Source organism: Acanthopagrus latus, chromosome 9, assembly GCF_904848185.1.
Source record: "Acanthopagrus latus isolate v.2019 chromosome 9, fAcaLat1.1, whole genome shotgun sequence".
NCBI classification, from domain to species: domain Eukaryota; kingdom Metazoa; phylum Chordata; class Actinopteri; order Spariformes; family Sparidae; genus Acanthopagrus; species Acanthopagrus latus.
Genome location: NC_051047.1, coordinates 17,974,754 through 17,996,596, shown reverse-complemented (window position 1 = coordinate 17,996,596; position 21,843 = coordinate 17,974,754). Strand labels below are relative to the sequence as shown.

The window sequence follows — 21,843 nt, the reverse complement described above, 5'->3', positions numbered from 1 at the left end:
AAGAAAGCAGACTCACAGCCAGTTGCGGCGTCTTATATTAATTTGTTTGTTTTTTTGTCTAAATGATTGTCATGATTAGTGCTGCTAGTATGAATATAAATCACTGCATATTGAAACAATTCAAAATCAGTTAAATTCAAACATTAGTGCTTTTTATAAGAATTGGCTCCATGTCAACAAACTACAGCATGCACTGTAAATGCAGCATCTATTTGTTATTAATAATAACAATTAAATGTCATAATATTCTATAAAATGTGTGTTTCTGCATAATGACTTTTGATACTTCATGTACATTTTTACTCAGTATGACCTCCTGTAGCCAACCTGAGCTCTACAGAACACCAGACAAAACAGAAATAATACTTCCCTAGTTAGAAAAATATCCAATCCTGCTCACCCTTTACAGTTATTTATGACCACTCCACACTACCTATATATGTACGGTACATACTGTATGAAAGGTTGCTCCTGCAGTCAGTTGCCCTGTGGGTGGGGCAAACGTCCCGCTGACGGAACACCAACCCCTCCTCAGCCATTTTCCCTGGCCAGACTGTAATTGTACCATTTCAAAGCTAGAGGTCGTAGTTGCGTTACAACGAGTCCCTGAAGGAAACAGTGTGTCAGACAGTCATGTGATATCTTGGAGCAGAAGTCTTTTTTTTTTTCTTTTAAACTGCTGTTGTGGGTAGCATACACTCACCAGCCACTTCATCAGGAAGTCTTTGTACTCTCTTGTTCATTCTAATGCGATCCACATGCGACAAGACTCTGCGTCAAATCCCACCTTTACAGAGATAATTATGCTCAGTTATTACAATCACAATTATTTTCAGACCTGTCAGAGTCCGATATTAAATTAACTACTATGTTTATTGTTGAAGTTTTACTTAACAGTGGTGTAGAAGAGGCAGAATATTAGAAGCACCCTTCGATATGATCAACTCCGGTACAACACCACCACCTACTATGACATAAATAATAAACATAAAATAGAATTACTACCTTTATGATAGTGTCAAGAATTCTTGACAGAGCAGTTGTATTGGATCACATTAGATTGTACTAGTGTACTTAATGAAGTGATTGGTGAGTGCATGTCACCCCTCAACTACCAAAATGTTGATTATAAGCCAGTTTGTCATGTAATATACCATATGTGGCTTGGTCACATGCAAATATAGACACTTTGCTGAGTACATAAGAATTATAAAACACTTATTTCTCACGACTTCAGAGTTGTGCAAATGATCTCTCCATTGTACTATTTGTTCTTTTATAGGTGTCATTCATTCTTTCTGTTAGTGAAAAGACTTTATTGTGGGCCGCTGGGGACCTAAACTGCCAGACAATGGAAGTGGGACACAGCTTTATGACCCAGGCAATGCCTATGAGAGAACAGCCAGGCGTGTTCTTTCCCAGAAAATATTCAAGAGTACTTCAACTCATATGATTGTTTATACTTGCTATACTGTGTGGCACCACCACTGTTTTAGTTTGAAATAACATTGCAGACCATTTACAGCATGTTGCTTTCGGAGCTTTGTGTTGAAATTAAGTTAACTGTCACCACTGATTACCTTCATTGTTACCAATTAATCTCACTGCCTCTCACCAACCTTATAATAAATACAGGTGAAGATGACACTGTGGTATCACCCTCAGCTGCCTGGTGCCACAAATATGCTCAAGACAAACAAGATTAAAGTCAGTGACAGACTGTTTATCTTAGTACTGAGTTACTTTCACTGTCACCACCAGCTGTTTTTGGTGAAAATACAGCAGTTACATATAAATATGGCAGGCGCAAAAGTCCACATGACATTTGTGAATGAAGCCAGTGTTTTACCTCAAAACAATAAATCATAGTGACTCAGTGCAAACAGCAGATGCCTGCCGGTCTTGAAAGTAGTTCAGCTTGTTTTGGCATTGTTTTATCAGTCTAGGTTCTTCCTGCCAGTTGAAACCGGCAGCTATCCAAGTGAAACTCAGGTTGAGACTAAATGTAAACATGTGAAATACAACCTATTGGCATTTTGAGCACTGAAAGCTGACCAAGGATACAGGCGTGTGTCTTTTTGGCTTTGAATGCACTTTGTCTGGGGTTGACTTATTAAGAAACTTCTCCGACATGCAAGTGTTGTTTACTCCGTTTAGTCAGCTGATGCATTATGAGGCAGTTCCCATGTATTTAGTTTCTCTACTTTCCCACGGGGTTGAGGGAACTAACAGGGAAGGAGGAGCAGGTCTCATATAGAGACTGACAGTTCAGGTTTAACTCAGGAAGATATTTTTGGAAAGTGGTATGCTTGACAATGTATTTTGGTTTGTTAAATGTGCCACTGGGATTCAGAACAGATGTTCCAAATTTGAAGATTCTGTTTTTCTATAACAATGCCTGTTAACAAGAGTCTCACCGTATGTTCTTAGCAAGCATTTTATATCCACACAAATCTTTAGAAAGAGCAACAATGAATCTACTTCAATTTCTCGTCTCAGATGTTTCCTTATAAGGAGTATGGAAGCAAAACATTTATGGATTCAGCAAATGTGTTCAGTTCAAGTGAAGGTTCAGTTCAATGGTTGTTGGACTACTGTTTTACAACTTGGAGTTTAGCATTATGGTTGTCGCCATCTTGTTTTTTTTGTAGCCAGAAGTGAACATATTTGGATGAGAGAGGGTGGAGCTGTAGAGGATATCCAGAGGACAAACCATTGTTGTGACTTGTCAAAAGGAAGCCAAGCCCTAAAGAATAACCTTCTTTACCCTCCACTTTACTCTAAATGGGACCATAATTTACAAAACTGCCATCACGCTGTATTAAAAAGACTTGATAGTAGTGATTGAGACCATCAAGTCATCAGGAAACTGAGGTAATGAAGCAAGTGAGATTTAGGGTCATTTTCTCATAAGCTTACATACAACTTGATTTATTTATGCAACCAGTGAATCACTGACCATATTTTATACAGTCAATGGTTCAAATTCTTAAATGTGTGCGTCAAATTCTCTGAATATTACATCTGACATCAATATTACTAAATAGTGAATGACTGTAATACCTACATTTCAAATCTTTCATATTATATACATAGCAGATAGTTCATTAAGTGACACTCAAGCAATTGAATTCTTTCTCAGATTCTACTTTTTTTTAATTATTATTATCATAAGCCATATCACAGGTTCATGCATTAGAAACTGCCAGGTTAAACTACATTCGGTTACCTTCTCCTCATCTGGGATTCTGCTTCTGCTTCCTGAAATATGAGGTGAACATACTACACACCAGCACAAAACACTCACAGACTCACACAATGAACAGGGTGGTGACCTCCTTTTGCATTGTGTGTATGTCTGTCAAGCGGATGGCCTTATCCTAGTGTCATCAGCGGGTTCTCTGATTACAACTCAGATCAAATCACTGTTCACCTTAAGCTGCAGGTATAAAAACGCAGAGGTGCACAGTTGTGTCCAACATCACATCTTCTTACCGATACCTGGACATTGGAGAAGAGATCAACAATGGTAAGACATGTGTATACTAATGCATATCTGAACAGTTGTGAGATTTACTGTATTTGTTCACACATTAAACTAATGTGTGTGAGATAGTGTACATTAATTATTTTTGTGAACAACAGAGTTAAGTTATAATATGATTTTAGTGATTTAAAAACTTCTGCATGGCAGGAATGTGAAAAGTAGACACTTCTGGTAATTGAATCGTGTTGCTCTCTCCCTGCAGCGTGAATGTATCTCCATTCATGTGGGCCAAGCTGGGGCTCAGATTGGCAATGCATGTTGGGAGCTGTACTGCCTGGAACATGGAATCCAACCAGATGGACAGGTGCCCACTGAAAAGAATATTAGAGGAGGAGATGATTCCTTCAGCACCTTCTTCAGCGAAACAGGGGCAGGGAAGCACGTTCCCAGAGCAATCTTTGTCGACTTGGAACCTACTGTTATCGGTCAGCACCTGTTATTTTTAGTTCTTTAGTAAATGCACACATGTCAACATTTTTACAATTTTTGGATACAAACAATATGATTTATGCATATGACAATCATCTCGTTATTACCAGAACAAAGTTTTCTTGTGCAATTGTGGAAACATTTAAATACCAAGCTTCCTTCAGTAAACCTGTTTGTCAACACTATCTTTTTCCCCAGATGAGGTGCGTACAGGAACTTACCGTCAGTTGTTCCACCCTGAGCAGCTGATTACAGGAAAGGAGGATGCTGCTAACAACTATGCTCGTGGACACTACACCATTGGCAAAGAAATTATTGATCTGGTTCTGGACAGGACTCGTAAACTGGTGAGTTTGTAGTAAACATACATATTTCTATGACTAATAAGTAATAAATGATACTAGATAATTTGGGATTATCTTCACAGGCGGATCAGTGCACCGGCCTGCAGGGATTCCTCATCTTCCACTCCTTTGGTGGAGGCACCGGCTCTGGTTTCACCTCCCTGCTGATGGAGAGACTTTCTGTTGATTATGGTAAAAAGTCTAAGCTTGAGTTCGCCATCTACCCAGCCCCTCAGGTTTCCACAGCTGTAGTGGAGCCTTACAACTCCATCCTGACCACTCACACCACCTTGGAGCACTCCGACTGTGCCTTCATGGTAGACAATGAGGCCATCTACGACATCTGCCGAAGAAACCTTGATATTGAACGCCCATCGTACACCAACCTCAACCGTCTCATCAGCCAAATAGTGTCTTCCATCACAGCCTCCCTTCGCTTTGATGGAGCCCTGAATGTTGACCTGACGGAGTTCCAGACCAATTTGGTGCCCTACCCTCGTATCCACTTCCCTCTGGCCACCTACGCTCCAGTCATCTCTGCTGAGAAAGCCTACCATGAGCAGCTGTCTGTTGCTGACATTACCAATACCTGCTTTGAGCCAGCCAATCAGATGGTGAAGTGTGACCCTCGTCATGGTAAATACATGGCCTGCTGTCTGCTGTATCGTGGCGATGTGGTGCCCAAAGATGTCAACTCTGCCATTGCCGCCATCAAGACAAAACGCACCATCCAGTTTGTTGACTGGTGCCCAACAGGCTTCAAGGTGGGCATCAACTACCAGCCTCCAACAGTGGTTCCTGGAGGAGACCTGGCCAAGGTGCAGAGGGCTGTGTGCATGCTGAGCAACACCACGGCCATCGCCGAGGCCTGGGCCCGTCTCGACCACAAGTTTGACCTCATGTATGCCAAGAGAGCTTTTGTCCACTGGTATGTTGGGGAGGGCATGGAGGAGGGAGAGTTTGCAGAAGCTAGGGAAGATATGGCTGCCCTGGAGAAGGATTATGAAGAGGTTGGTACTGACAACATTGGGGAAGAGGATGAAGGAGAGGAGTACTGACTACCCTAAAGCCTGCATTTAAGCCAAAGAGAAGTAATACTCATTTACAATAGATACCTTATTTTAAATTAGGTTTTTTTGTGTGTGTTTTGTAGTGAAGATATAATCCAACATAACTGCCTTTTGGCATAACACATTTCACTAATCCCTATCATTATGCTGAAAAACAGAGGATATTGTGAAATTAAATTCAGTTGTACCATTAATTATGGCACTGTGTAAAAAACATAGTATTTGCAATGAAAGCAAATAAATTTGTGGTCAAACTTATCTTGTTTTGTGCCTTTAAGGATCTCCTCTTTCCACTGAATCAGACTGAGAAACTTAGACCAAACCCTCTCCTTTGTGCACCTCCCCCCACGATCCTCTCCCATGTGGAATGTAAGTTATGAAAGGGCTCCTATGTCGGTTTCTATATACCATTCAGCTGTGACTCTGTGAGAGCAGGAGAGAGAGAAAATAACTGACTAACTCACTGACTGGTGTTGTTTGTGTAGCTCATACTCAGACAGCGGCCTGCGGCAACAATAGGATCCCAGTAATGTGTGAATCACAGCTCTGTGATCCTAAGAGGCCTGATGAAAAGTGGTGGCGCGGACCAGCACAAAACTGGCCTTTACATTTCTCGGTAATGATTTTCATACATTTCAGTGATGTGTTAAATTACATTGCAATGTTCATCTTTGTATTCTGAATTTGCAATTAAACTGAAACCCTGCATATCGCCATTTGTGTCATCTTGCCACTTAAAAGGATTGTATCATATTGCTTATTGACTCTTCTTACAATTGAGTCTTTCATATTTGATGAATAAGAATAAAGAAGTTTGTCCATGTTTCCATATGTATTGTGTGATTTCTCATTTAATGACTTAATGTAAACACAGGGTGGACTGAGTATGCGTGTTAATGAGTATGTGGGTGCAAATGCATGCAGAAAATACAGGTTTTAATTCATGAAAATCTATAAAGGTTCAGTTCTATTTAGTGTAGTGAACACTTTCTAGTGAGCCAACATGCACAATAGCAGCACCTGGACTCTGTTTGACCTCAATGGAACATAATTAGTATCATGTGTAACACCTGTGTTTACCCGACTGTTTGATGTCAAAACGTCTGTTGTGAAAAAAGTCTGTGAAAGGAACTCAACAGTTCCTCACTGCAAACACTCACTGTTGCACACACACACACACACACACACACACACACACACACACACACACACACACACTCACAGCAAGAGTAAGTAAGAGGTTCATTTTGCATACATGAGTGTCTAATCTCAAATAGAAAGACAAAGCAGATAAATGTAAGGGCGGATATCACGACAGACAGTGTTAGGGACTTCCCTCTTTTTTTTTTCAAACTGCTGCTCCCTCCCGCCAATGAGCTCTGCAGCTGCTTGCTGTGCTCTCCAGCCTGCCCCCACCACATCCTTGCCTATATAAACCCTGACTCTCCCTCTCCTCCGCACTTCTGCCTTGCATCTGAATCCTCAACGTCAGTCGAAAGGACAAGCATACAAAATGGTGAGTAGCCACTGAACTGATGACGTAGGCTTGAAATTTCAACTCTCTCTTTTCTTCAGCCTCCCTTTTGTCTCTGCTTCTTAGCATTAGATGGATTACTCAGCCTCTTTTATTGCTCATCAGGCCTCTGCTGTCGAGCTGAAGGTTATTGATACAATAGCAGCTTTATCCTATTAGGAGACATTAGTTTTAACATTAAATTATGGAATGAAACTTTCACGGGCACGCCTGTTGAGGATTCAGGGATAAGAATGCCATGGGGATAGTCACATATGACAACAGTGCCCCATAAGTCATTTCTGTTCTCTTGAACAATCTAGGTCAGATGACAGAGACTTTATGAGTTAGACTGCACTGTCATTTTCATACTTGTCTAATGCAAAGCTAGTCATATAAAGGCCAGAACCATGAGAAACTAAAGGAAAAAAGGCAGGAGTCTTAATCGTTTGCTGAGGAGTTACAGTAATCCTGGACAAAGAAGGAGAGATCGTGGTAATCGTGGCAGTGGGGGGATGGATAGAAAGAAAAGAGTCAAGAGGAGTGGTCTGGCCTAGGCCGTATGAGTTAGTTGGCAGCCATTTTGCAGCTGTTAGGAGTTTTTGGTTTTACTGAGATGAGGAGAGGGAGGGAGGGAGGGATGGAAGGAGGGAAGGAGAGAGAGGGAGCCATCCCTGACTGTTACACAGCACTATCCAGCTGGACAGGATGGGGGAGGAGGGAGCCACAAAAGGGGAGGAGATGAGGAAAGGGAGGAGGCACAGGATGCAGAAGTGGGGGAAGTTTTTTTTTTTTTTCAGCATTTTCCTGAGGCATGGCCTTCCTGTCTGCCACATAGCGCTACAGTTTTTATGTTCCACTTTCAGGGCGGAGGCTCCATTTGCAAATGGCTTTTAAAGTCAGGCTTTCAAAACTGCATTTAATCTGTAGATGTTTTTCCTTTCAGCATTTGCTGGATTCTACTGTAACTAACAACCCACAGTGCTGACACTGGTCAGTCTGGCTGCTTTAATTTAAATGCTGTTGCTGCTCTGGCATACAGATTTCTGCAGTCAACATTTCTTCTTTCCTCCCCAAATGGAGTGCCAACAAAGTGTTCAAAAGGAGAACACAGGTGCCATAGAGCATGAATTAAATACAATAGATGTGCTATTGCTATTTTCTTTTGGGGGGGGGTTGACAAATGACTATTTAAGAGCTGACATACAATGACTCACACAGTAAAAGTCCCCAGTGTCAGTGTATTAGTCACCGCTGATAGCAGTTCTTGGACAGAGGTTGTGATGTTGTGATCGTGAAATTCTGCCTGGCCTCTGCAGTAGGTCCAAACACTGCTTAATTATCGTGATTTGTCAAATTTGTAAAAAAAGTTACAGGGATTGGATACAAAATGTACAGCAGTGCATAAGTCGGTGACAGTCACAACATGGCAACTTCCAAGGACTGGTTAGTGTTGGGTCAGCCAACAAAGCAAATATAGTAAGACTTGCATTTGAATATTGACTATCTGTGTAATATTAGTTGACAGCCTCATTGATCTCAAGTCTGACCTATGTATCATTTTGCTGATATTGTCCAATCACAGATCTATTGCAGATATATCCGTATCGGTGTATATATTGTCTAATATGGGCCAATATAACAACTTTTGTTATTGATATATTGTTGTTGATGGAATCATTCCATAATGTTATCTGGCTCCAAAATCAACTATTGATCCGCTGTCACCTCTTACCAATCTCACTCCCCTCTTTTTGTTTTTTTTTTCCAGCGTGAGTGTATCTCTATGCATGTCGGCCAAGCCGGAGCCCAGATGGGCAATGCCTGCTGGGAGCTGTACTGTCTGGAACATGGGATCCAGCCAGACGGACAGATGCCTAGTGACAAGACTATTGGAGGAGGAGATGACTCCTTCAACACCTTCTTCAGTGAGACTGGAGCAGGAAAGCATGTTCCGAGAGCCATCTTTGTCGACCTGGAACCCACTGTCATCGGTCAGTAATGTGTAAACTCCATGCATAATACTGTCTTTTTTTTTTTTTTTTCCATGCACGTTGTGCAGTGTTTGAAATATGCATAGTTCTTACATTTTGTTGTCTTTTGTTCCTTTCACAGATGAGGTGCGTACAGGAACTTACCGCCAACTGTTCCACCCTGAGCAGCTGATTACAGGAAAGGAGGATGCAGCTAACAACTACGCCCGTGGACACTACACCATTGGCAAGGAAATCATTGACCTGGTCCTGGACAGGACTCGTAAACTGGTGAGAGTTTAGTGAGTTTGCTGGACATATTTAGCATGGCTAAACTAAATCTAGTGCTCCAAAAGACAATATTTACCATAGCTTTCTCAAAACACTTAAAAATTATCCAGTTTTGGAGACTGTTTGTTCTCTTTGTGTGTAATTTCATACCTCTTTTGAGATCATGCAAAATGTCCTTCCAGGCGGATCAGTGCACCGGCCTGCAGGGATTCCTCATCTTCCACTCCTTTGGTGGAGGCACCGGCTCCGGTTTCACCTCTCTGCTGATGGAGAGACTCTCTGTTGATTATGGAAAGAAATCAAAACTTGAATTTGCTGTCTACCCAGCCCCCCAGGTTTCCACAGCTGTAGTGGAGCCTTACAACTCCATCCTGACCACTCACACCACCTTGGAGCACTCCGACTGTGCCTTCATGGTAGACAATGAGGCCATCTACGACATCTGCCGAAGAAACCTCGATATTGAGAGGCCGACTTACACTAACCTGAACAGGCTCATCGGCCAGATTGTTTCTTCAATCACAGCCTCCCTTCGCTTTGATGGAGCCCTGAATGTTGACCTGACGGAGTTCCAGACCAATTTGGTGCCCTACCCTCGTATCCACTTCCCTCTGGCCACCTACGCTCCAGTCATCTCTGCTGAGAAAGCCTACCATGAGCAGCTGTCTGTTGCTGACATTACCAATGCTTGCTTTGAGCCGGCCAATCAGATGGTGAAGTGTGACCCTCGTCATGGTAAATACATGGCCTGCTGTCTGCTGTATCGTGGCGACGTGGTGCCCAAAGATGTCAACTCTGCCATTGCCGCCATCAAGACCAAACGCACCATCCAGTTTGTTGACTGGTGCCCAACAGGCTTCAAGGTGGGTATCAACTACCAGCCTCCAACAGTGGTTCCTGGAGGAGACCTGGCCAAGGTGCAGAGGGCTGTGTGCATGCTGAGCAACACCACAGCCATCGCCGAGGCCTGGGCCCGTCTCGACCACAAGTTTGACCTCATGTATGCCAAGAGAGCCTTCGTCCACTGGTACGTTGGGGAAGGCATGGAGGAGGGAGAGTTCTCTGAGGCCAGAGAAGATATGGCTGCCCTGGAGAAGGATTATGAAGAAGTTGGCACTGACAGTATGGGAGAGGAGGATGAAGAGGGAGAGGAATACTGAAGGGCCAAACATCCAGGCTTTACCATCACCCATTCCAACAGTTGTCATGAACGTTTCACATTCCCAGCAACATTCTGATAACCTGTGGTGGTGATTTATCAGTATTGTCATTAAAAAAAGTTCTCATAAACCACAAATAAAAAGTTAACGTGTGCTCATTCCTAAACTCCCCTAGCATAGTTTGGCAGCCCATTAAGCAAAGTGTTGCATTTTCTTCTACTTGCAATCCATTTTTTCCCAGCTGTGTTTTGCAGGATTTCACTGTTTGCAAGCACCTCCCATTCATTCACAAAGGTATATTTTGTTTTCATTTATGCCATGTTAGTCCACAAAATATACCATGGGCCTTCCTGCCATAGCTTCCCTCAGCCACCAGATGGGAGCAATGTGTAAGTTTTTATGAGCTGGTCCATGACAAAATAACTGACTTACATGATTAGCTCATCATGTGATCCTGACCAGATGAGTCACACGGGAACTAAAAGCCTACTTTCTGGCAAGTTACTCTTTTTTGTTCTACTCTGTGTGAGAAGGCCTACTGTGCTCTCACTTAACCAAGTGTTAACAAAGGGTTAATTGTCTTATGCACTGTAACTATGACTGCAATAGACCCCTTTCACAGCAGACATTTTGACTTGGGGGCAGCATTCTGTTAGGTGTCCCAGTTATGTCAGTGAATGAGCAAACTCATTACCAGAGTCAGAGAACCAGCTCACTCATGAAATGCAGCCATCAATAATGTTATAAATTCCTCCGGTGATTCTCTTGATTTGATGAGCAAAAATGTCTGCAGTGAACAGGGTCTGCTGCCGATCCTCTCCTCTCTACAGTCACACACCTGCAGCTGCCAGTAGTGCAGAAAGTATTCAGCTCATTCAAGTCAAGGTATTAGTACAGCAGTGTGAAAACACAGAAGGTCCTAATACCTGCAGCCAAATTTTATCAGTAAAACATACTTAATCAAAAGTGATCCTCATGTAGCAGAATCGCCCCTGCCAGAATTAAATAATTATCAGTATGTAAAATGGCACTCAATTTTTTTAAGAACAAAACAGTAAAAAATTCACCAAAATTATCGACAGAAATCAAAGAAATAACAGTTTTGACATTTATTACGTCTATGTATTGTGCTTCAGTAATATCGACTGAAGTTAGCATGCTAACCAGCTAAGCCCCAGTCTGTCTTGGTCCAAAGCTTCTGTGCTAGTGATGTAAGCACCACAGTGTATCCACCATTTCACACCCCCTTCTTTCACAAATTTAGATTATGGAAAAAGTGTTTTTGTCCTCAGGGCATGTGACGCTCTCCTTACGTGACGATGTAGTTACACGGTTCGGCCACACAAAATAAGGATACAAACCCCGCTTCCTGGGGACTTGGGGAGATCCCTGCCTGTTGAGCTGTAACCTAAAAAACGGCTACATTTCTCAGCGGGGACTGCTTGCTGCTGCCAACTGAGCTAATTAGAATAAAGTTAGCATAAATGATAAATGATAAATGATAAATGATATGCTGCCCCCTACTCTACTGTTTTGAGTAGCTGGACAACACTGACAGGCGGCTAGTTCTTACAGATTACACCTTTAATAATTATTTCAGAAATATCATCTTCCAGCTTGCTCTATGTGTCTGACCTGAATGGTGGTTGCCGTGTTTTGTTTTGTTTTTTAAGGAGGGGGGAATTTAACGCCAGTTTATCCCAAAGCAACAGGCTACAGTTGGCGCAAGGCGGGGGTGGTGACGTAGCTTCGAACGCTGGCATGTTCTAGACGTTCTATTTTTTTCCCCCCCGCCTCAGTCAGCTGGCAGTGACGTAGCGCGGGGCAGCTCGGTCTAACGGCACACGGTTGTAAACAGGGCGGACCGTGCGCTCGTCTCCCCCCCCCCGGTGGGACCCATGGAGTAGGCACGGTGGCACACTGCAGACATATTCGCGTCGGGGCGGTGGACGGCTGAAGAGAGAGGAGGCTGTCTGAGAAGTAGAAGAGGCGGAGCACATTCCAGGGACACCGCTATCATAACAATTCATTGTCAACGTTGGACACCAACTGCTCACTAATTGGGCTCAAGACTAACGGTAAGTACGAAGCTAAGCTACTCGTAACCTGCTAGCAAGCCCTCCGTCGTCCAACTTGGCCACCACCAGAAATACTGTGTCGACCGCATAACTGAATAATGTTACCTTCGATTATTATACTTGGATACAGACAGCAGTGCAGCGCCTGTCAGTGCATCTGCCCGTGTGTGTTAGTTTGTGTGGGCCCACTGTCGTGTCAGCAGCAGTTGTCAGATGCCACGAAGCTCGAAATAACATAGTAATAATACATGTGTGAGCGCACGGCTGTTCCCGAGGGGGTGGACAGAGAAAGTTAAGTTTAGTTATTAAAACCTCAGTTGTGGAAAGTACCCCCTCGCAGCCCCGAAACTGTTGCAGACACCACTAATGAGATTGGCATGGCGGTGAGCATGCTGAGTCTGTGGCTATAATGGAACCACTGACTGTACTGAGGTGCGATCACTTCAAGGACGCACTTGGCAGATGGACTTTTAGGCACTTGTGCCAGAAGTTATTGCCATCAGTTATTTGAATCAGTATCAGAATTCCTTTATTTGCTCCGCAAACGGGGACATTTCTGTGTCACAGCATCCAAAACAAAGTTCAATTGACCAATACACAATAATACTAGTGATACCAAAACAATAAAAAGGTAAGAAATAGAGATAGGCTCGTATATACATAGAATTTAGAATCTCAACAGAGTAATTATAAACAGTGTATTGTTGTTACTAAATGATAAATTTGGTTAAAAAAAACAGACATGTGAACCTTAATTGTAATAAGACACAGGTACAATAAGAACAGCTGTCTGTCTACTGTAGCTTGTGCAGGACAAATAACAAAAGTCTTGTTTAATGTCTTATGTGTAACATTTAAAGAAAGTTGGGGCACACCGCTATCAACTCTGGCCAATTATCGGGGCCATTATTCATAACTCCTGTGCTACCTTGGCTGTGATGCACCATCCTCTCACACAATGATTGGTAACACACACTGAATAATCTGAACCTGCAAAGTTACTCGTAACTAAATGTATCAAATAAATGTTGTGGAGAGGAAGAATAAAGTAGCAGAGAATCAAAGTAACCTCAATTAACCTACCTGAAAATTGTACGTAAACAACCGTATTTGAATAAATTGTACTTTTTCCATTAGTTGTTAGAACTTGAAATATAATTTTTCAGTCTCTTTGATTTCTAATAATCGGTATCAGCCCTGAAAAAGCCATGTAAGTTGACCCCTAACTAGAAACTAATTTAGATTATTTCCCAAAAGAAAAAAAAACTTTGCTGCGGGTCTCAACAGTAACAATGTAAGTTTAATACATTTTATTTACTTTACTTAAAGGAGATGAAGCGAATATTGTCAAATAGACACTAAGGACAGCCACAGGTGTTTTCATTGCGCCAACAGATTACCTCTCCGTTTAGGTTAAAGATTTGAAGATTTGCTCGGAATTACGTGATGTCATTGAACATGTATGGATAGTGGAAGTCCAACAGATGTGTCAAAACTAACAGGACAGTGAGGGAGATGTTAACCAAATTTTGTCTGTTCACGCCCACTCAGGCTTGAGAAAAGGTCATGACAGGAAAAAAAGTTAAAACACTTGTATGAGTAATCCATAGGTTTCTAGATTACTATCTTTCAAAATAGGAAATAACACGTTTATAAAATGTGTTTTTGTCAATACTTTAGTGTACAGAAGGATAAACAAAGATATTTACATCACACATTGCTCTGTTAGGACATTCCTTAGACAGCTGCTGTTGTGTATGACCACTTCTCTGCAAATTAAATAAATAATGAGCACAGAACTGTTTCTTTTCCTTTTTTGGACTTTAGGAAATACCAGAGATACCAAAGTTTTTTTTAAATCAGAAAGCAGAAATGTCTAAACACTCCGAGGAAACTAAGTTGTATTTTCCTTTTAGGGGTGAGGAGCGACAGGAACCAAAATGGTGGATTACTATAATGTCTTGGGAGTGTCTAAAACAGCCACTGAGGATGACATCAAGAAGGCGTAAGCACTCTGGGAGTCTGTCTCAAGTGTTAAAGGACTTCTGTTAATTCATAAGTAATGAGGCCATATTTCACATGAATTTAAAATACAGTTGAAAATTCAGAGTCGTATTTCTCCAAGGCTCTTCATTATGCATCTTTAGTTGTAGTTGATGTCGAAGAGAACATTTTATCATTGCGTCTTTATCCATATGTACTTGATTGTATGTTTGAGTCAGTGTTTGCGTTGTGCGTTCAGGTACAGGAAATTAGCACTGAAATGGCATCCAGACAAAAATCCAGACAACAAGGAGGAAGCAGAGAAAAAGTTTAAAGAAGTGGCTGAGGCCTATGAAGTCCTCTCTGACAGTAAGTCAGGGCAGTGTGTTTTCTTTACTTTTATGGGCGTGTGGGTCCTCTGAGATGGCTTGTAATTGATCTGTGGTGACATCTGAGTGTTTGTGTGGGAAAAAGACGGATGTGTGTTGGTGTCGATGACCTTTTATCCCATCACTAAATCGTACTGCTCTTCCACTACAGAGGGAAAGCGTGATGAGTATGACAGGTTTGGAAAGGACAGAACGCGACACCCAGGTAAATAGAAACCTGCTGCACTGAGTTACTGACATATTGTAACATCCATTATTGTGACTTGTACCAGCTAAATTAATAAATTGATTGATAATGTGTTAGGTATTTTTCTCATCTCTCTGTTTTTCTGTTTTCCCACCTTACTTTCACACCTGTCGTACTTATTCTCCTTTTTCTCGTTCTTACGTTTTGCTCCCTCCCACTTCTCTGCTCCTCTCATTTTGCTCACTTTCCCCCTGTTCTGGCCACTAAATATGTTCTCCTCTATCTACTCTTTTCTCCCACTCTTTCTCCTCCTCGGTTGCTCTTTACCCACCTGACCACAATGACGTAATATTCCAGGTTCCTCCAGTTCCGGCTTTGCATCATCAGATTTCCCAGGATTCACCTTCACATTCCGCAGCCCAGATGAGGTGTTCAGAGAGTTCTTTGGTCGTCAGGATCCCGTCTCTAGCTTATTTGGTAAGTTATACGTCATTATAGTTGCAGTAGCTTGATTTGATTTTGAAATTTTGTGTAGTTAAAATTGAGATATTCTTCCATTTACACTAGGGATGTGTGTGGGGGGGAAATTAACAAAGTAATGGCTGTCTTTTTCATTTGTAATTTTTGTCAATTTGAATTTTTATTTTCTGTATCTTATTTTAAATTTACCTCTTTTGGACACCTGTTAATTCTTCGAGACTTCGCTCATCTACCCTTTTCTTTGAATTCACCTGTGCTGCAATAATTAAATGTAAACTCTCAAAAACAGAAAGTGCCTTTGTTTGACTAAAGTTCAACTTCTTTGTTTGTTAGCTTCACAAAAACCTACTGTGATATTACATTTAACCTAACAGTACAGTATTTAAATAATCATAAGTGTGTCTCTCTCTCTTTGTCTTTCATCCAGATGACTTCCCAGCCTTTGGCGGCTCGTCCTCTGGCCTCGGCAACACTGGGTTCTTTTCATTTCCTTCAGCAGGAGGTAAACAGTTAGATAGATAATGAGTAAATTAGCATGGCAAATCTAATGCTGTGTAGACATGAGTGCATATTATTCTGCAGCCACAATATTAAAAAAAACATATTAAACTCCATGTAATCATAACAGTATTAATTAAGCTTCAAACTCTTCTATCAGCTAGCTCACTGGTCTAACTCATGTAACCATGGCATATGGGTATTTTGAGCAAGTCACTTGTCATTCTATTTATTATTTCTAATGTTAGCCACGCTTTGCTGTACATTTCAACCCACTTACAGTCACACTTTCTGTGGCAATAACACAAGTGATATTTTCAAAGACTGGGGTTCTTTAATAACTCATCAAAATTAAACTCTTCTGTTCTGCTTTCCTCTCCTGATCATCCGTCCTTCTTCAGGTGACTTTACCTGCTTCTCTTCCATGGGTGGTCTGGATGGGATGGGTGGCATAGGCGGCATAGGCGGCATGGGCGGAGGGATGGGCAACTTCAAATCCGTGTCTACCTCCACTCGCATCATAAATGGCAAACGCACCACCACAAAGAAGTATGTAATGCTGTCCTTAGAAATGTTGGACCGCTAGGGAATTTGTATTTTCAAATGTGACAGGACTTTTATCCCAACTGGTAAATGTTAGATAACTGCAACCTGAAGATATAAAACAAGTTAAGCAATGTGACAAACTGTTTCAAACAGTACCTCAGACATTTTTTTTGCTAATGCTGAATTTAGCTTTTTTTCTGTTACTGTTGTTTTTTATTAAGTGCAAAGTGCAGTTATAGAGCTACCATTATATACCTCTCACATGGTAGTGCTGTTTTTTTCTGTAAACCTGCACTGGTGGAAGTTATATATCTGGAATCAAACATAGTCAAACACCACACGAATATTCAATTAAATAATTTAAGTTAGCTTATACAAGATGGCACACAAACACTACTACTATTTATTTTTATTTATTTGTCTTGCCTACAGGATAAAGGAGAACGGGCAGGAGAGAATAGAGATTGAAGAGGATGGGGTGTTAAAGAGTGTCCTAATTAATGGTAAGTTCATGCACACTTAAAGGATAAAGCCACTAAGTTTACACATTATATAGTTTGTTTACAGGTCTTGGGAGTATACTGCATATGTGAAAAAAAAAAGTGAAAAAATAAGCAATAATGTAAAGCCTTTTGTGCCCCAGAGGAAGCTGAATATAATTTGTCTCCAGTGATGTCTGTAAAAGTTCACTTCAGTCATTTTTCAGTCGTTTTGCTATTATATTTAAAAAGGTTTTAGATGTTGTTATTGAAGTAAAAGTGCACAGGTTACTTCATGTTGCTTATGAACTGTGTTGCTGCGTGTTATCCTTAGGTGTGGAGGATGAAATGGCCCTCGCGCTGGAGCTGAGCCTACGAGAAGGCCAGCCCCAGAGCTCACAACAGAAGCCACAAATCCCCAAAGAATCACCTGCCACACATCAGTCAGTGAACTACAACTACGGGGTGGCGTCAGGCAGCGAGGATGACGAAGATGACGAGTACGACGAAGACCTGCAGACGGCTTTGGCATACAGCCTGTCAGAGCTGGAGGCGGAGGAGAGAGCGGCTGTTAACAACATCATAAAAGGTGCTCTGGGTGGGGACAGAGCCATGAGGAGCAAAATTAAGGCTACAAAGACTACAACTAGTGCTAGTACTACAACTACAAAATTGAACATCAATGGCACTGAAATGTTTATTGATGTAGACGGGCAGGTTAAAATGGGCCCAGGGCCTGGAGGTAGAGAGGAAAAGGAGGTGAAGGAAACCAAAGAGTCAGACTCTTCTGAGTCACCCACAACTTCCAGCACTACGCCACAGAGCAGTCCAGAAGAGTTTAAACCGGCCGTGAAAATTAGTGACAGTAGTGCCAAAAAGAAAAAGAAATGTGGGTGTATTGTGTGCTAATGGAGTGTGTGTGTGTGTGTGTGCTTGTGCATTTGGGATGCCTTATTCTTTATACTGACCTCAGTGTTGTGCCTACAGCCAGACTCTAATGTGATTTTGTTGCTGGAATCTAAATTTGAGACCGTGCCTCAATGATCCCAAGGCTTTCTTGCAGTTTTAACAGTCACCTTTGTGGTGTATTACCATTTAATTGGCCTATACAGCTAAAAGATAAATCTTGCAGAGCAATAGGAGTATTTCTGAATGTATGTAAATTTGCCAAATTTTAATGTAGACTGAAAAGAGGTGGTTTAGTAATTTAGGAGTTGGTAGTGAGTTTAATCTGAGAGTGTTGTGGCCGTGCATGTTATTTCTGTGCGTGCGTGCTGTGTGTGTTTGGACTAGTTGAGACCCTGCCATAGAATATTCTCATCACGGCTCTCAGTCAAAGGGAATGTATCAGAACTGTGTCACAAACAATAGATCATCTAAATCTAAAGTAGGTCACGGAACTTTCTCTGGTGACCATTTTGATCAAAAAAGAGCTCTGTTTACTGATCAGCCTTGACTAATTTCTTGAATATGTAAAGCAAAAAGTAGTTGAAGCACACATCGCACACTTTGCAAAGATAAATACCTTGTAAATATGCACATACTTCAACTGCAAAGTTGCGATTCTACAGAGTTTACGTATCATTGATTGGCCTTAATTCACTTTTACTAAAATATCACTACCGTAATAGGTCAGATTGTAGTTGTTTTTGAAGGTCGCATGCAAAGCACAGCATAGAATGTGTACAGCATTGTGACTGATTGTAAACCACCATTGCAAACAATCATTATACATCTCCACATGTTTCCTATGAGGTAGCTGGCGAGGTTAGCAGGGAAATGGTTATGGGTTATACTCGGTGCTCGTCAGAACCAGGCTAACAAAGTATCTTGTATAACTGACGCACTAGCGGCACTTTTAAGGCTTTAGAAGCGTTGGCTAAGTAATAATAAGAGTGTTAGAAATATATATATGATGAAGCTGCTACCCTAGATCCTCATAAATTAATGACTCATCATATGAAGGGTGGATTAGTGTCCTGTTACCATGGATAAACAGCAGCTGCGCTTAAGTTATAGGACATGCTGGAAGTCACACCCGTATTTCGCTTGGGGTTTCATAGGGGCTAGAAACAAGTCTGATGAGTCTCATATAGTTTGATCTATTTTGTGCCTTTGTGTCTTTTGGCTATTTTACTGTGTTTACATATGTAGGGTAAATGTGCCAAGTCAGAACAACAAATCAGTTTCAAGCGAAGCTAATGTATTTCAGTTAACAAGTTAAATGGGTCTTTTGTTGTTGTGGGTTGTTTTATCCATTCAGCACCAGCTTTTTCTAGCCCAAAACTATACATGGGCGATTGAGAGAGAGAGGCTTCAGAGCCAGTAGTATGTGATGGTTGTGGTAATGTTTAAAAATATGCAGCTTTGTCAACAAATCGTTGCTAGATTTGGTGCCCTTTTGATTGGTTCGAACTGTAAGTGTGGGGGAGACGTGTTGCTGCATTTTCCTTCTATCAACGTCTGTTGATTAATTTCCTCTGGGCAAAACACTAGACCCCACATGTTTATTGAGCTGCACAGGGCTGGAGTTTAAACAGACTGTTGTGCTCCAGGGCAACTCCAAAACCTTCCCTCCACCTGCACTGATATTCTTCAGGTTTCTGCCTGGAATAAAATGGCATGAGTAGAACAAATAAGTGATAGAAATCTGCCTAAATGAAGGACATACCTTGCCTTGACAATTAACATAAATATTCTGTTTTGTAATATTGGCATGTACATTCACACCTCAGCACCTTAGCAAGACATGCTTACATAATTCACGATAGTATTCAGTGGTTTTAGCCGCAATGTGAAGAAAAACAAAACACTGGAGAAAACACACACACACACACACACACACACACACACACACACACACGTGAACACTAATAAATGTTTTAAATGTGATTGTTGCTGTGAAACAAGGCTGAAAGTAATACGATGTGTAGTTGGTGCCAAAACTCAAAGGTGTTAAAAATAATACTTTGTGCCAGTTATATTTCTTAATTAACTTCTTAATTCTTAATTTCTTAACTTCTTAATTTCTTGCTGCTGTTCAACGACACGCCTGTACCTTATTACAAGCAGTGTCCCCTCCTCAGCCCTGCCTTTACACTGCTCAAGCAAGATGTGTTGTCATATATTTTCCCGAGTGTGTAACTGATTTTACGTTGCATGAGTTTTGCTTTTTACTTTATAGGTTAGCTGTCATCACTGGTAAAGAGGAGAAATAATCAGTTCAAACTAGTCAAAATAATTTTGTCCGAGTTGTTTAATATTTCTCCTCTTCAACCTGTTACTGTGTGGGGGAGGGAATGAGAGCGAAAGAGGCCAATGGTTTCCCTTATATCCACCTGTAATTATACTACATTGCATTGTGTTTGTTATTTTTATTTTACGATTGTTCAAAGGTAAATTACAAATAAAGATTGAGCTGAAGAGGATTTGGGATATTTGATTTTTTAACAGAACTATGGCCGTAATAGTTACACATTTCCTCTAATTGTCACTTACTTTGTGCTATACAAGTATTACCTTTAATACTTAAGAAAAGAACATACTGTTGAGTAATGACTCAGATCTCGTTTTGCTGTTTTCCAGTAGATTTGCCAACAAATGCCTGTCAAAACCAATGCAGCCTTGTAGATATTCAGGCTGCTATATCCTTCACCAATCATTCAGAGTTTAAGCAGCGCCAAAATATGTATATTTTTAATGTCCTTAACTCTTTTATCATTTTTTTTTTTAAATGTCCTTTCAACTGATCTCATCTGCTCAAATTTTAATTTAGTTTATCAGCTAATGATGTGCTGGAATTGTCTTCAATGACTGTCGTGCATTGTCTCGCATACGCTGTAAACAGATCTCATTGTGATTTAAAAATAAAGCAGCTCTGGAAATTCATAATGTGACACAAAATACACATTTTTGTCTCACCCTTCCTGCTTCCTGTTTCAGACTCAGACTTCGAGGCCTTCACAAGCTAACCTGATTGGCTCATGCTGCTCTGTGCCCTAGCCTGCCCTGAGGTAACGAACCAGCCGGAACCTGAAGCACCCTAAGTGTTTTTTTTCAGTCACTCCTTCTCCCCTTTGTTTCCTATGAGCCCCACGTAGATCAACTCCAATCATGAACTCCCATTTTTTCTCAGAAATCTTATTTATTACAAGTAATGCTAGTAAAGTGTAACATGTCCTTGTACGTCTGCTCTTACAGGTCAACGGTCAATTCCCCTTGATGCACTTGTTTCTCTCAGCCCACCATGGCGCCTACCTGCTGAATGACACATTTAGTTTTTCATATGTATGTGTGTGTGTTTGAGTGAGTGTGTGTGGGGACTGAAGCTCATTGTAGAGCAAACGACTGGATACTTTGTATTTTGAAACAAAAGGACTTAGTTCTGTTCATCTCTGCATTAACTGACAATGTTTCAGCTGAACTTTTAATTTTAATTTAATGCCTGCAACTGGAAAAGAAAATGCTTTGAAACATACAAAGCAGAGAAAATAAAACATTTCCTGCTGACTACTCTGTATCAGTTGGTGGTAGTTTATCTCAGCAACAGGATATTGACCATATTTACACTGCAGCAATTTTCCTTTGACATCACAAAGCCTTGATGCTAGGATAATGTTATGCTATGCAAGTTGCCTAAATGTAGGGTAATCTGACAAACTGTTGCAAATGTAAGTGGTTAAACGCTAACGTTAGCTGCTGGCTAATGGAAGGTAATTCTTATTAAAAAATGTTGTTTACCCTCACAGTCCATCATCTTGCTGATCAATATGACGGAGGTGAAATTCTAATTATTTGTCAAGCATTTAAGTTTTAACAAAATATTTTGACAGTAATGTGATACACTTGTTTTTGGCTGCAGGTGGCGCTTCCTGGA

The 21,843-nt window shown here is 41.1% G+C and overlaps 3 protein-coding genes across 4 annotated transcripts; all 3 read left to right on the top strand.

Annotated features, from left to right (window-relative positions):
- Positions 1-3,525: 3,525 nt before the first annotated feature.
- Positions 3,526-5,393, top strand: LOC119025611 (tubulin alpha chain-like). Its single transcript, XM_037109325.1, has 4 exons — positions 3,526-3,529; positions 3,750-3,972; positions 4,175-4,323; positions 4,404-5,393. Exons 1-4 carry the CDS (start codon positions 3,527-3,529, stop codon positions 5,376-5,378), a joined length of 1,350 nt encoding a protein of 449 aa, XP_036965220.1. The 5' UTR covers position 3,526; the 3' UTR covers positions 5,379-5,393.
- A 1,246-nt stretch (positions 5,394-6,639) lies between these two features.
- On the top strand, positions 6,640-10,475 carry LOC119025609 (tubulin alpha chain). The gene is made up of 4 exons (XM_037109323.1): positions 6,640-6,906; positions 8,675-8,897; positions 9,019-9,167; positions 9,350-10,475. Exons 1-4 carry the CDS (start codon positions 6,904-6,906, stop codon positions 10,325-10,327), a joined length of 1,353 nt encoding a protein of 450 aa, XP_036965218.1. The 5' UTR covers positions 6,640-6,903; the 3' UTR covers positions 10,328-10,475.
- Positions 10,476-12,096: 1,621 nt separating this feature from the next.
- On the top strand, positions 12,097-21,484 carry dnajb2 (DnaJ heat shock protein family (Hsp40) member B2). 2 transcript variants are annotated; one of them, XM_037109327.1, is made up of 11 exons: positions 12,105-12,405; positions 14,322-14,410; positions 14,648-14,757; positions 14,929-14,982; positions 15,322-15,441; positions 15,872-15,946; positions 16,344-16,491; positions 16,921-16,991; positions 17,302-17,556; positions 20,910-20,980; positions 21,168-21,484. In XM_037109327.1, the coding sequence occupies exons 2-10, from the start codon at positions 14,346-14,348 to the stop codon at positions 20,936-20,938; spliced, it is 927 nt and encodes a 308-aa protein (XP_036965222.1). In that variant the 5' UTR covers positions 12,105-12,405; positions 14,322-14,345; the 3' UTR covers positions 20,939-20,980; positions 21,168-21,484. The 2 variants fall into 2 exon arrangements, with proteins under 2 accessions (XP_036965221.1, XP_036965222.1); XM_037109326.1 differs by lacking the exons at positions 20,910-20,980; positions 21,168-21,484 and having other exon boundaries at positions 12,097-12,405; positions 17,302-20,395.
- The last annotated feature ends 359 nt before the right edge of the window (positions 21,485-21,843 follow it).

Excerpts from the sequence above, each read along its gene's own strand:
- LOC119025611 (XM_037109325.1), top strand. Across the intron at positions 3,973-4,174 it reads CTTGGAACCTACTGTTATCG|ATGAGGTGCGTACAGGAACT; the intron begins GTCAGCACCTGT and ends CTTTTTCCCCAG. Across the intron at positions 4,324-4,403 it reads TGGACAGGACTCGTAAACTG|GCGGATCAGTGCACCGGCCT; the intron begins GTGAGTTTGTAG and ends TTATCTTCACAG.
- LOC119025609 (XM_037109323.1), top strand. Across the intron at positions 8,898-9,018 it reads CCTGGAACCCACTGTCATCG|ATGAGGTGCGTACAGGAACT; the intron begins GTCAGTAATGTG and ends TTCCTTTCACAG. Across the intron at positions 9,168-9,349 it reads TGGACAGGACTCGTAAACTG|GCGGATCAGTGCACCGGCCT; the intron begins GTGAGAGTTTAG and ends ATGTCCTTCCAG.
- dnajb2 (XM_037109326.1), top strand. The coding sequence starts at position 14,346 with ATGGTGGATTACTATAATGTCTTGGGAGTGTCTAAAACAGCCACTGAG. Across the intron at positions 14,983-15,321 it reads GGACAGAACGCGACACCCAG|GTTCCTCCAGTTCCGGCTTT; the intron begins GTAAATAGAAAC and ends GTAATATTCCAG. Across the intron at positions 16,492-16,920 it reads AAACGCACCACCACAAAGAA|GATAAAGGAGAACGGGCAGG; the intron begins GTATGTAATGCT and ends TCTTGCCTACAG.